This window comes from Tachypleus tridentatus, chromosome 9 (genome assembly GCF_004210375.1).
Source record: "Tachypleus tridentatus isolate NWPU-2018 chromosome 9, ASM421037v1, whole genome shotgun sequence".
Taxonomy (NCBI): domain Eukaryota; kingdom Metazoa; phylum Arthropoda; class Merostomata; order Xiphosura; family Limulidae; genus Tachypleus; species Tachypleus tridentatus.
The window spans coordinates 7,025,546-7,040,587 of record NC_134833.1 but is presented as its reverse complement, the minus strand read 5'-3'; the positions used below and the strand labels follow the sequence as shown (position 1 = coordinate 7,040,587).

At 32.3% G+C, this 15,042-nt stretch overlaps 1 protein-coding gene across 2 annotated transcripts in view; it reads left to right on the top strand.

Moving 5' to 3' along the window:
* pths (probable ATP-dependent RNA helicase DDX47) overlaps positions 1 to 15,042 on the top strand; it is a 46,761-nt gene that overhangs the window by 27,089 nt on the left and 4,630 nt on the right. For both annotated transcript variants that reach the window (XM_076452947.1, XM_076452946.1), the window contains 3 exons: positions 9,681 to 9,800; positions 11,115 to 11,231; positions 14,756 to 14,902. In XM_076452947.1, the coding sequence (XP_076309062.1) occupies positions 9,681 to 9,800; positions 11,115 to 11,231; positions 14,756 to 14,902 (384 nt within the window). The remainder of the gene's footprint in view (positions 1 to 9,680; positions 9,801 to 11,114; positions 11,232 to 14,755; positions 14,903 to 15,042) is intronic.

Genomic DNA, 15,042 nt, shown 5'->3' with positions numbered 1-15,042 from the left:
TAATGTTCTATATGATGTACTGTACTGTCTGTTGTTGACTACTAACAGTAATTAATGTTCTATAATAGTGTACTAACACTGTCTGTTGTGACTACTAACAGTAATTAATGTTCTATATATGTGATGTACTAACACTGTCTGTTGTGACTACTAACAGTAATTAATGTTCTATATGATGTACTAAGACTGTCTGTTTTGACTACTAACAGTAATTAATGTTCTATATATGATGTACTAAGACTGTCTGTTGTGACTACTAACAGTAATTAATGTTCTATATGTGATGTACTAAGACTGTCTGTTGTGACTACTAACAGTAATTAATGTTCTATATATGATGTACTAAGACTGTCTGTTGTGACTACTAACAGTAATTAATGTTCTGTATGTATGTACTAAGACTGTCTGTTGTGACGACTAACAGTAATTAATGTTCTATGTATGACTACTAAGACTGTCTGTTGTGACTACTAACAGTAATTAATGTTCTATATAGTGATGTACTAAGACTGTCTGTTGTGACTACTAACAGTAATTAATGTTCTATATGTGATGTACTAAGACTGTCTGTTGTGACTACTAACAGTAATTAATGTTCTATATATGATGTACTAAGACTGTCTGTTGTGACTACTAACAGTAATTAATGTTCTATATGTGATGTACTAAGACTGTCTGTTGTGACTACTAACAGTAATTAATGTTCTATATGTGATGTACTAAGACTGTCTGTTGTGACTACTAACAGTAATTAATGTTCTATATGTGATGTAATAAGATTGTCTGTTGTGACTACTAACAGTAATTAATGTTCTAAATATATGATGTACTAAGACTGTCTGTTGTGACTACTAACAGTAATTAATGTTCTATATATGATGTACTAACATGTGTGTGTTGTGACTACTAACAGTAATTAATGTTCTATATATGATGTACTAAGACTGTCTGTTGTGACTACTAACAGTAATTAATGTTCTATAGATGATGTACTAAGACTGTCTGTTGTGACTACTAACAGTAATTAATGTTCTATATGTGATGTACTAAGACTGTCTGTTGTGACTACTAACAGTAATTAATGTTCTATATGTGATGTACTAAGACTGTCTGTTGTGACTACTAACAGTAATTAATGTTCTATATGTGATGTACTATTGCCTGTTCAATACTGTCTGTTGTGACTACTAACAGTAATTAATGTTCTATATATGATGTACTAAGACTGTCTGTTGTGACTACTAACAGTAATTAATGTTCTATATATGATGTACAAAGACTGTTGTGACTACTAACAGTAATTAATGTTTTAAATATGATGTACTAACATTGTCTGTTGTGACTACTGATAGTAATTAATGTTCTATATGTGATGCACTAAGACTGTCTGTTGTGAGTATTAACAGTAATTAATGTTTTATATGATGTACTAAGACTGTCTGTTGTGACTACTAATAGTAATTAATGTTCTATATGTGATGCACTAAGACTGTCTGTTTTGACTACTAACAGTAATCAATGTTCTATAGATGATGTACTAACACTGTCTGTTGTGACTACTAACAGTAATTAATGTTCTATATGTGATGTACTAAGACTGTCTGTTGTGACTACTAACAGTAATTAATGTTTTATATGTGATGTACTAACAGACTGTCTGTTGTGACTACTAACAGTAATTAATGTTCTATAGATGATGTACTAACACTGTCTGTTGTGACTACTAACAGTAATTAATGTTCTATATGTGATGTACTAAGACTGTCTGTTGTGACTACTAACAGTAATTAATGTTCTATATATGATGTACTAACATTGTCTGTTGTGACTACTAACAGTAATTAATGTTCTATATATGATGTACTAACACTGTCTGTTGTGTCTGTTGTAACTACTAATAGTAATTAATGTTCTATATGTGATGTACTAAGACTGTCTGTTGTGACTACTAACAGTAATTAATGTTCTATATGTGATGTACTAAGACTGTCTGTTGTGACTACTAACAGTAATTAATGTTCTATATATGATGTACTAACATTGTCTGTTGTGACTACTAACAGTAATTAATGTTCTGTATATGATGTACTAAGACTGTCTGTTGTGACTACTAACAGTAATTAATGTTCTATATATGATGTACTAAGACTGTCTGTTGTGACTACTAACAGTAATTAATGTTCTATATATGATGTACTAAGACTGTCTGTTGTGACTACTAACAGTAATTAATGTTCTATAGATGATGTACTAACACTGTCTGTTGTGACTACTAACAGTAATTAATGTTCTATATGTGATGTACTAAGACTGTCTGTTGTGACTACTAACAGTAATTAATGTTCTATAGATGATGTACTAACACTGTCTGTTGTGACTGCTAACAGTAATTAATGTTCTATATGTGATGTACTAACACTGTCTGTTGTGACTACTAACAGTAATTAATGTTCTATATATGATGTACTAAGACTGTCTGTTGTGACTACTAACAGTAATTAATGTTCTATATGTGATGTACTAAGACTGTCTGTTGTGACTACTAACAGTAATTAATGTTCTATATATGATGTACTAACATTGTCTGTTGTGACTACTAACAGTAATTAATGTTCTATATGTGATGTACTAAGACTGTCTGTTGTGACTACTAACAGTAATTAATGTTCTATATGTGATGTACTAAGACTGTCTGTTGTGACTACTAACAGTAATTAATGTTCTATATGTGATGTACTAACACTGTCTGTTGTGACTACTAACAGTAATTAATGTTCTATATATGATGTACTAAGACTGTCTGTTGTGACTACTAACAGTAATTAATGTTCTATATGTGATGTACTAAGACTGTCTGTTGTGACTACTAACAGTAATTAATGTTCTATATGTGATGTACTAAGACTGTCTGTTGTGACTACTAACAGTAATTAATGTTCTATATGTGATGTACTAAGACTGTCTGTTGTGACTACTAACAGTAATTAATGTTCTATATGTGATGTACTAAGACTGTCTGTTGTGACTACTAACAGTAATTAATGTTCTATATGTGATGTACTAAGACTGTCTGTTGTGACTACTAACAGTAATTAATGTTCTATATGTGATGTACTAAGACTGTCTGTTGTGACTACTAACAGTAATTAATGTTCTATATGTGATGTACTAACACTGTCTGTTGTGACTACTAACAGTAATTAATGTTCTATATATGATGTACTAAGACTGTCTGTTGTAACTACTAATAGTAATTAATGTTCTATATGCTGATGTACTAACACTGTCTGTTGTGACTACTAACAGTAATTAATGTTCTATATGTGATGTACTAAGACTGTCTGTTGTGACTACTAATAGTAATTAATGTTCTATATGTGATGTACTAAGACTGTCTGTTGTGACTACTAACAGTAATTAATGTTCTATATGTGATGTACTAAGACTGTCTGTTGTGACTACTAACAGTAATTAATGTTCTATATGTGATGTACTAAGACTGTCTGTTGTGACTACTAATAGTAATTAATGTTCTATATGTGATGTACTAAGACTGTCTGTTGTGACTACTAACAGTAATTAATGTTCTATATATGATGTACTAAGACTGTCTGTTGTGACTACTAACAGTAATTAATGTTCTATATATGATGCACTAAGACTGTCTGTTGTGACTACTAACAGTAATTAATGTTCTATATATGATGTACTAAGACTGTCTGTTGTGACGACTAACAGTAATCAATGTTCTATATGTGATGTACTAACACTGTCTGTTGTGACGACTAACAGTAATCAATGTTCTATATGTGATGTACTAACACTGTCTGTTGTGACGACTAACAGTAATCAATGTTCTATATGTGATGTACTAACACTGTCTGTTGTGACTGCTAACAGTAATTAATGCTCTATATGTGATGTACTAACACTGTCTGTTGTGACTACTAACAGTAATTAATGTCTCTATGTGATGTACTAAGACTGTCTGTTGTGACTACTAACAGTAATTAATGTTCTATATATGATGTACTAAGACTGTCTGTTGTGACTACTAATAGTAATTAATGTTCTATATGTGATGTACTAAGACTGTTTGTTGTGACTACTAATAGTAATTAATGTTCTATATGTGATGTACTAAGACTGTTTGTTGTGACTACTGACAGTAATTAATGTTCTATATGTGATGTACTAAGACTGTCTGTTGTGACTACTAACAGTAATTAATGTTCTATATGTGATGTACTAAGACTGTAACAGTTGTTGTGACTACTGACAGTAATTAATGTTCTATAGATGATGTACTAACACTGTCTGTTGTGACTACTAACAGTAATTAATGTTCTATATGTGATGTACTAAGACTGTCTGTTGTGACTACTAACAGTAATTAATGTTCTATATGTGATGTACTAAGACTGTCTGTTGTGACTACTAACAGTAATTAATGTTCTATATGTGATGTACTAAGACTGTCTGTTGTGACTACTAATAGTAATTAATGTTCTATATGTGATGTACTAAGACTGTCTGTTGTGACTACTGACAGTAATTAATGTTCTATATGTGATGTACTAAGACTGTCTGTTGTGACTACTAACAGTAATTAATGTTCTATATGTGATGTACTAAGACTGTCTGTTGTGACTACTAACAGTAATTAATGTTCTATATATGATGTACTAAGACTGTCTGTTGTGACTACTAACAGTAATTAATGTTCTATATATGATGCACTAAGACTGTCTGTTGTGACTACTAACAGTAATTAATGTTCTATATATGATGTACTAAGACTGTCTGTTGTGACTACTAACAGTAATTAATGTTCTATATATGATGTACTAAGACTGTTTGTTGTGACTACTAACAGTAATTAATGTTCTATATATGATGTACTAAGACTGTTTGTTGTGACTACTAACAGTAATTAATGTTCTATATATGATGTACTAAGACTGTTTGTTGTGACTACTGACAGTAATTAATGTTCTATATATGATGTACTAAGACTGTTTGTTGTGACTACTGACAGTAATTAATGCTCTATATGTGATGTACTAAGACTGTCTGTTGTGACTACTAACAGTAATTAATGTTCTATATGTGATTACTAAGACTGTCTGTTGTGACTACTAACACTAATTAATGCTCTATATGTGATGTACTAACACTGTCTGTTGTGACTACTATCAGTAATTAATGTTCTGTACATGTACTAAGACTGTCTGTTGTGACGACTAACAGTAATTAATGTTCTGTACATGTACTAAGACTGTCTGTTGTGACGACTAAAAGTAATTAATGTTCTATATATGATGCACTAACACTCTGTTGTGACTACTAACAGTAATTAATGTTCTATATGTGATGTACTAAGACTGTCTGTTGTGACTAATAACAGTAATTAATGTTCTATATATGATGTACTAACACTGTCTGTTGTGACTAATAACAGTAATTAATGTTCTATATATGATGTACTAACACTGTCTGTTGTGACTAATAACAGTAATTAATGTTCTATATATGATGTACTAAGACTGTCTGTTGTGACTACTAACACTAATTAATGTTCTATATGTGATGTACTAAGACTGTTTGTTGTGACTACTAACAGTAATTAATGCTCTATATGTGATGCACTAAGACTGTCTGTTGTGACTACTAACAGTAATTAATGTTCTATATATGATGTACTAACACTGTCTGTTGTGACTAATAACAGTAATTAATGTTCTATATATGATGTTCTAACACTGTCTGTTGTGACTAATAACAGTAATTAATGTTCTATATATGATGTACTAACACTGTCTGTTGTGACTAATAACAGTAATTAATGTTCTATATATGATGTACTAACACTGTCTGTTGTGATGACTAACAGTAATTAATGCTCTATATATGATGTACTAACACTGTCTGTTGTGACTACTAACAGTAATTAGTGTTTTATATATGATGTACTAACATTGTCTGTTGTGACTACTAATAGTAATTAATGTTTTATATGTGATGCACTAAGACTGTCTGTTTTGACTACTAACAGTAATCAATGTTCTATAGATGATGTACTAACACTGTCTGTTGTGACTACTAACAGTAATTAATGTTCTATATGTGATGTACTAACACTGTCTGTTGTGACTACTAACAGTAATTAATGTTCTATATATGATGTACTAAGACTGTCTGTTGTGACTACTAACAGTAATTAATGTTCTATATATGATGTACTAAGACTGTCTGTTGTGACTACTAACAGTAATTAATGTTCTATATATGATGTACTAAGACTGTCTGTTGTGACGACTAACAGTAATTAATGTTGTATATATGATGTACTAAGACTGTTTGTTGTGACTACTAACAGTAATTAATGTTCTATATATGATGTACTAAGACTGTTTGTTGTGACTACTAACAGTAATTAATGTTCTATATGTGATGTACTAAGACTGTTTGTTGTGACTACTGACAGTAATTAATGTTCTATATGTGATGTACTAAGACTGTTTGTTGTGACTACTGACAGTAATTAATGTTCTATAGCTGATGTACTAAGACTGTCTGTTGTGACTAATAACAGTAATTAATGTTCTATATGTGATGTACTAACACTGTCTGTTGTGACTACTAACAGTAATTAATGTTCTATATATGATGTACTAAGACTGTCTGTTGTGACTACTAACAGTAATTAATGTTCTATATATGATGTACTAACACTGTCTGTTGTGACGACTAACAGTAATTAATATTCTGTAGATGTACTAAGACTGTCTGTTGTGACGACTAACAGTAATTAATGTTCTATATCTGATGCACTAACACTCTGTTGTGACTACTAAGAGTAATTAATGTTCTATATGTGATGTAGTAAGACTGTCTGTTGTGACTACTAACAGTAATTAATGTTCTATATGTGATGTACTAAGACTGTCTGTTGTGACTACTAACAGTAATTAATGTTCTATATGTGATGTACTAACACTGTCTGTTGTGACTACTAACAGTAATTAATGCTCTATATGTGATGTACTAAGACTGTCTGTTGTGACTACTAACAGTAATTGATGCTCTATACATGATGTACTAACACTGTCTGTTGTGACTACTGACAGTAATTAATGTTCTATATATGATGTACTAAGACTGTCTGTTGTGACTACTAACAGTAATTGATGCTCTATATGTGATGTACTAAGACTGTCTGTTGTGAATACTAACAGTAATTAATGTTCTATATGTGATGTACTAAGACTGTCTGTTGTGACTAATAACAGTAATTAATGTTCTATATGTGATGTACTAAGACTGTCTGTTGTGACTACTAACAGTAATTAATGCTCTATACATGATGTACTAACACTGTCTGTTGTGAAGAGTAACAGTAATTAATGCTCTATATATGATGTACTAAGACTGTCTGTTGTGACTACTAACAGTAATTAATGTTCTATACATGATATTCTAAGACTGTCTGTTGTGGATACTAAAAGTAATTAATGTTCTATATATGATGTACTGAGGTTATCTGTTGTGACTTCTTCATGTGTCAAATCTGCGGCAGACATCGACGACCATGGCATGCCAGACTTCTCTGTTGTCAATCCTCCTTATCAACTCGATGTTGCTCATTGAGTTCTTGGTGACATAGTTATTGAGGCTGTCGATATATTTAGTTCTTTGACACCCTCTGCTTTTCCTCCCTTCTATTTTTCCACATAGCATCTGTTTCTCTATCCCATTCTTCCTGCAGATGTGTCCTAGAAATTCCATTTGTCTCTTATAGTTTTCATGAGGGACCTTTTGTATCCTGCCAGATCCATGACTTCCACATTTGTTTTTCTTTCAGTCCATGATATTTGTAGCATCCTTCTAAGGAACCACATTTCAGCAGCTTCTAATCTCTTCTCTGTATCTTTGTTCAGTGTCCAGCTCTCACAGCCATATAAGAGAACAGACCATACATATGATTTCAAGGTGTTAATTTTATTGACATTTGTTATGTTCCTGTTTGTGAATATGGACTTCATTTTATAGAAATTATCCTTGGACATTGCAGTTCTTTTCTTTATTTCTGTGTCACTCTTTACATTTGATGTTATAGTATATCCAAGATATTTGAAGCTTTCGACTTGTTTTATTCTCACGTCCTTGCCGGTTATGCTACATGTGGGTGTAATTGATTGTTTTGAGATAACCATGCACTCTGTTTTCTTTGCATTTAACTGCAAGCCTTTTTCTTCACTCTTGTCTACTGTTGTTGTGAGGAGAGTCTGTAGATTTCATTCGGAGTCCTCAATGAGGACTGTGTCATCAGTGTAGTGCAAGTTGTTGATATTGCATCTGCCTACTTTGACTCCCTGATGTTCATTGATGTTTCGTAGGATTATTTCGCTGTATAAGTTAAAAAGATCTGGTGAAAATACACATCCCTGCCTCACCCCTCTTTCAATTGGTCTATATTCACTCAATTCATTTTCAATTTTGATAGCTGCCATTTGCTGCCAGTAAAGGTTTCTAAGGATTCTTAGATCTTTAGCATCGATGTTCAGGTCTGACAACATGTCGAATAGGTCACCATGTCTCACTTTGTCAAAGGCTTTAGAATAATCGATAAAACATAGATATAAATCCTTTTGTACTTCCAGTGATCTTTCCATGAGCATGTTTAGAGCAAAAATTGCATTTCTCGTGCCTTTATCGGCTATAAATCCAAACTGAGTATCAGAAATCTCTGGTCTTATCTTATTCCTCATTCTAGACATGAGCACTCTTAAAAGAACTTTGGTAAGATGACTCATTAGACTAATTATCCTGTGCTGTTCACAGTCAGTTGTTCCGGGCTTTTTTGGCAATGCAATTAAGACTGATTTTTTAAAGTCTTCCGGTATTTCACCCGTGTCATAAATAGTGTTCAGTAGTTTTGTCACTTCCTGGATTCCCACTTCTTTTAGGGCTAATAAAAGTTCAAAGCAGCTTCGTGGATGCTTTCCTCCATTTTTCTTCATCAGTATTCAAGGATATCAAGTTTATTCTTCACATGTATTTCTTCTTCAGCTCTTTGTCTTCTTCTAGAAGGTTCAGTTGTAGCCTTGGTTCTGTTTTGGATTTCTTTAACTTTTTCAGTTTGACTACCATGGTTGCTATGACTGGGATGTGATCACTGCTGCAGTCTGCACCTGGCATAGATTTGCATGATGTTATGGAGTTACAGTATCGTTTTTTCATCAAGATAAAGTCAATTTGGTTTCTCACTCTGTCTCCAGGGATTTTCCATGTCCAACATCTTCTTGGATGATTCTTGAACCAAGTATTCATTACAGCGATGTCATGCTCTTTGCACCAATCAACAAGTCTCTCTCCTCTTTCATTTAGCTCTCCGATTCCAAATGGTCCCACTGTTTTGTCTATTTTGTTCTTTCCAACCTTTGCATTGAAGTCTCCCATAATGATCTTAATATCTTGTGATTTTAGCTGTTTCATTGCCTTTTCAATTACTGTTGTGACTACTAACAGTAATTTATATTCCATGCATGATATTCTAAGACTGTCTGTTGTGGCTACTAATGGTAATTAATGCTCTATATATGATGTACTAAGACTGTCTGTTGTGATTACTAATGGTAATTAATGCTCTATATATAAGATATACTGATATTTTTCAGGTGATGGATGAAGCTGACAGAATACTAAACATGGATTTTGAACAGGAAATTGATAAAATATTAAAAGTGATTCCACGAGAAAGAAACACTTTTCTGTATTCAGCAACAATGACAAAAAAGGTCAGTTAACAACCTGAAAATAATTCTTCTAGCACTTGTTGATGAGAGTTTATGTAATGTAATCATGTTTATTACTTTATCATTTACTTCTAAAAAGACAGTTATATCATTGTTTAACGACTCGAAAAAACCTTATGTGACATAACAGTATTACTCATGCTGACAAATGGATACTGATGTAGCAGTTAAACTATGAATTCTATGGCAGGATTTTTTTATTCTCAGTGTTTGAACTCCAAGTGTTCTTCATGAGGCTATGACGTGGTGCCTTACAAGGTAGTTTATACAATGTGTCTGATTATGTACTTTTCTGGTTGCTGTACTGTGATTGGTCAGTCATCACCTTCTCTCAACCACCACCTGACCAGTCTGCATTTTTCTTTCTTTTCAGCTGGCTTGCAGCCAATTCCACTCATGTAGACTGTGGTGTTAAATTGTTTACTGTAAGCAGTCTCTGTTGCTTTCTTCTGTTGTCTTCCATTCTATTGCTGATGATGGAAGAAATGGATGCTCTGTTGGCTGAAATATAAAAAGAAAGAGAAAGATAAAGAAGGAAGATCCTAGGAAAGACAGAGAGTAGAAAGAAATTAATGCATATCTCAGAATAGAACCTTCGTAAATGAGGTGATGCCAAAGATACACAAACCAAGGTTCCTTGTGCAACCTATAATATAAACCATAGGCAGTATCCCAATCAAGTGGACCAATCAAAGTGTGGCATAGCAAAGCAATAAAGAACTTAATTTTAGAAAACTTGTATAACTACTAGTGTAAGATTCCACACTCTTGAAGAAGTCTTGTAGTCAAAATTTGAAGATAAAAGATACGAACGTAGATGACATAATAGAAATTAATAGAAAGTTAAAACTGTGTGAATTAGGTATGATGCTGTCGTACATGAAGAGATGTTATTAAATATACTAGTTCAGGATGGAAAATGTTATTGTTATGTCACTTTTATTATGTTGTGCATAAGGTTTTCATATTTGTCTGTCTTGTTATTAAAATAATGATGACTGTCAGTATTTTTTTACCTTCAGTAGATCATGTAGGTTGTGAAACTGGAAAAGTTGGTTCTTACAGTTACTTTTCATGTATTTCATTTAGTTTTACTGTTTATGTGATCCTGCATTGCTTTAATATTACACATTAACAAATGTTTGACACTGTTAACTTGTTTACATAAACTACATACATTTATAAATGTTTGACACTGTTAACTTGTTTAAATAAAGTACATACATTAATAAATGTTGGACACTGTTAACTTGTTTACATAAACTGCATACATGCTAATAATGTCATTGAATCCAGGTTCAAAAGTTACAAAGAGCCTCTGTACAAGACCCTGTGAAAGTTGAAGTTTCCACAAAGTACCAGACAGTGGAGAAACTCCAACAGTATTATATTTTCATTCCACTGAAGTACAAGGTATTTTGTAATCTTATTAAACATTGTTTAGAGAATATTTAATTCACTTGATTTAATTATTAATAAATTCAGACATCTTTTGTTTTGGTCAGATTTTAAGAAGAAAGGGTAATAGATCTCTTTATAGGGTTTTTTTGTTGTTTGGACAGACCTCAACCTCTCTTCCTGACTGGGTAGAGAACAGTTTGTTTATATTACAAATTTCTTTTCTCCAAAAGTTAAATTAAAAATATAATGTAAGACACAGTGTCATAATATTATTTAAATTGATTAAGATATTATATGGCAAGTTAAAAAGGTCTTGAAATCCTTATTAATGTTCTATACGTGTCACCATCGTGATAGGCCCTGATGTACTTATTTGTCTTCCTGACCCAAGCTGTGTTAATAAGCCTTTTGTTTTCTTATCTTTCTCAGAGTGAAAATGTTTTATCAAAGTAATATTCAGCTTTAATATGTCACTCATTTTATTTTTAATCATGTTTTTATATTGTGTAATTTTCCAGGTTTGTTATGAGAGGACACTCTAAGCACAGTTTATAATTGATTAGTGGTCATGAAACTTGTATGATACTACTTAATATTGTAGCAGTCATCACTTCTGTTTGTATGCCACAGAACCTGTTGGTGCTTAAGACCTTTCATTTCGATGCCCATCATTATGTTTCTAAACAGTATTCTTTGCTAATCTCAATTACTGTTTAACCCTGGGTATTCCTGTGGTCACAGGTCAAAGGGCATGTCATGACTTTTGTAGGCTCACATTTAAAATTCTATAGAACTACTGTTTTATGAATGTATGTTGATACATTTAGTATTGATATAGATTATAATTAAAATGTTAGTATTATACATTATATAATTTAGAAGTAAATATTAAAGAACTCGCACCTAAGTATTGATTTCTGTGTGTCACTTGGTATGTTGAATGCAGCACTGGTTCAGTTCAGATGTCAAAATATAAAGGCTATAGTTTTGTACAAAATAGATACTCAAATTACCAATATAGACAAGCTTGATAACTTCCTATGTTTCTTCTATTTGTTGAAATATCACTCATTTACTTGATCGAACACAGTGGCCCTCCTCACCTTTATTTTTGAAATGGTCCCTTATATACATTAAGTCTGTCTACAACATGCCAATAACCAGAAAAAAGGTCACAATGTTCCCCTGCTCACTTTCTCAGCCATTTTAAACTTTTGTATAAGGGTTAATAAAGATAGATTAACTTCAAGGATGGCTTATCAGAATATTTTGTAGTGACCTACCATATTTGCTAAACCTACTGAAGTATATACAGTGTACTGGAAAGTTTCTGTACATCTCAAACAGTCTTAATTGCAGAAAACATTTTAGAAATAAAATGAATCTGAAGCTGGTTTATTTGTTAGTGCTTTAAACCATTATTTTACAAACTTTATTAATGGAAGAATCCCCATTTCTGAACATACGTTTTGTTTCATCATCAGGATAACTTTTTTGTATTTATCATTTTACCATATTAATTGCTGTTGCTATATTACTTAATATTTGTGTGGTAGTTTTAAAATGACTTTTAAATGTGTATGTTCACATACAACCTCTATGCTCCTATTGTCATTCCCATTACCAAATGAGTTTGTTCTTTTAGAAGTGGGGACATTGTAATGTGATGATCAATCCCACTGTTCTCTGGTTAAAGAGTGGCCCAAGATTTGATGATAGGTGGTGTTTCTTAGCTGCCTTCCCTCTAGTTTATTACTGTTAAGTTAGAGACAGCCAGTATAAATAGCCCATGTGTGGCTTTGCATGAAATTCAGAACAAACTTAAATCATATTAAAATTGTTAGAATTATTTCTACTGATGTGTTTAGGTGTGTTGTATTCAAGACTTGTTCGGTCAAGGTGACGTTAGTCAACACAGCTGAACCAGTTTTTCATCTTCTGTACAAACGTAATACTGTTGTATTAACAAGTTTAATTATATTTTACGGTTTTCTCACTGATTAATAATGTAGGACTAATATAAACATTCTTTTTTCAGTAAAACTTATTTTAAACAGTATTTTCCTTTACCCTAATTTTATACACATTTGGTCAGTTTCATCAAATTTGTAACTACCATAAAAAAACAACAAATGATCTGTCTTGTTTAGTATTGACCATAGAGTTCAAAGGTACTTTTCCTAAGAGTTTCTAATTCTAACCTTTTCACATATGTTTATTTTACTTTTAAGGCCTGCCATGGCCAGGTGGTTAGGGTGCTCAACTTGTTATCTGAGGGTCATGGGTTTGAATCCCTGTCACACCAAATGTATTCTCCCTTTTAACCATGAAAGCATTATAACGTGACAGTCAATCCCACTATTTGTTGGTAAAAGAGTAGCCCAAGAGTTGGCGGTGGGTGGTAATGTCTTCCCTCTAGTCTTACACTGCTAATCAGGGATGACTAGTACAAATAGCCCTCCTGTAGCTCTGTGCAAAATTCAAACAAACTTCTAATGACTGAAGTAGAAAGCTTCTAAACATAAATCACAGATCACCTTTCATGCCATTACACTGTTTACCAGACACTTGATGGTATAAAACAAGTATGTGTGGTGCAAATACCTCTTGATTATTGTAGCCTTGGTTCCAAGAATACAGCAGGAAGGGATTTATTGGCTTTTTTCAGTGGGTGCAAGAAGAAGTATCTATAGTTAGAGAACAATTCTGTGATATGGCTCCATATGCAGTCTGGACTGATCTAATAAACTTGTGGGTATTTGGATTGTATCCTCCAAGAGCAGTCAGAATTTAGATGTTATAAAGTGTGTAAGTTCTTATGAACATGTAGATATATTATGACTATTCACTCAAGGGGAAAGAAAGAAACATATTCTTTGTAGAATTCAAATATGCATTCAAAAAATTATGAACTTACTACACTGGTACACACATAAAACCACTGTAATTTATCTGGCTTTCTAATTGAACTTTATGTTGGTTTTAAAAAATCTCATTTCTGTTGAGAACAACCACTCGGTCAACAGAATTCATATTACAAGTTTCATCTTCAAGCCAGTTACAAATGACTCTCAGGTTTAAGTAGTTTGGAATGTTTCTTTTCTATTGGTTATGAACACACTTAAGTAAACACAAGTGAATAGACAAGAGGTTTCAATTAGTGGAGCTGCTCTGGTAGGTTTTATAAAATATGCTGATATATCTGCAAATGAAGAAGGTTCATATTTTGTATTCTAGTTTATGTGTCTGAAATTTGAGTTTCTAATCCTACAGACATTGTATGGTAGACATAATACAATATAAACTGTTAAATACAATGTGATACACCAAAAAGAATACTTAGCACCTTGTTTTTAATATTTTCTTGTTAATTATGAAAGTAAAACATATGTATCATTAAAATTTGAATTATAAATTACATTCTGATGATAAGTTTATTGGCATCCATGTTGTTTACTAATTTTTTTAAAACACTTTAATACCATTCAAACTGTCTCTAGCAAAAGATGTTAAAACATAACGCTTTTCCTTTTTAGGATGTCTATTTGGTCCACATTCTTAACGAACTAGCAGGCAACTCATTCATGGTGTTTTGTAGTACTTGTAATAACACTCAAAGAACTGCCCTTATGCTCAGAAACTTGGGATTTACAGCTATTCCATTACATGGCCAACTGAGCCAGGTGAGTTACATCTTTCTTGTGTTTTACAGCTATTCCATTACATGGTCAACTGAGCCAGGTGAGTTACATCTTTCTTGTGTTTTACAGCTATTCCATTACATGGCCAACTGAGCCAGGTGAGTTACATCTTTCTTGTGTTT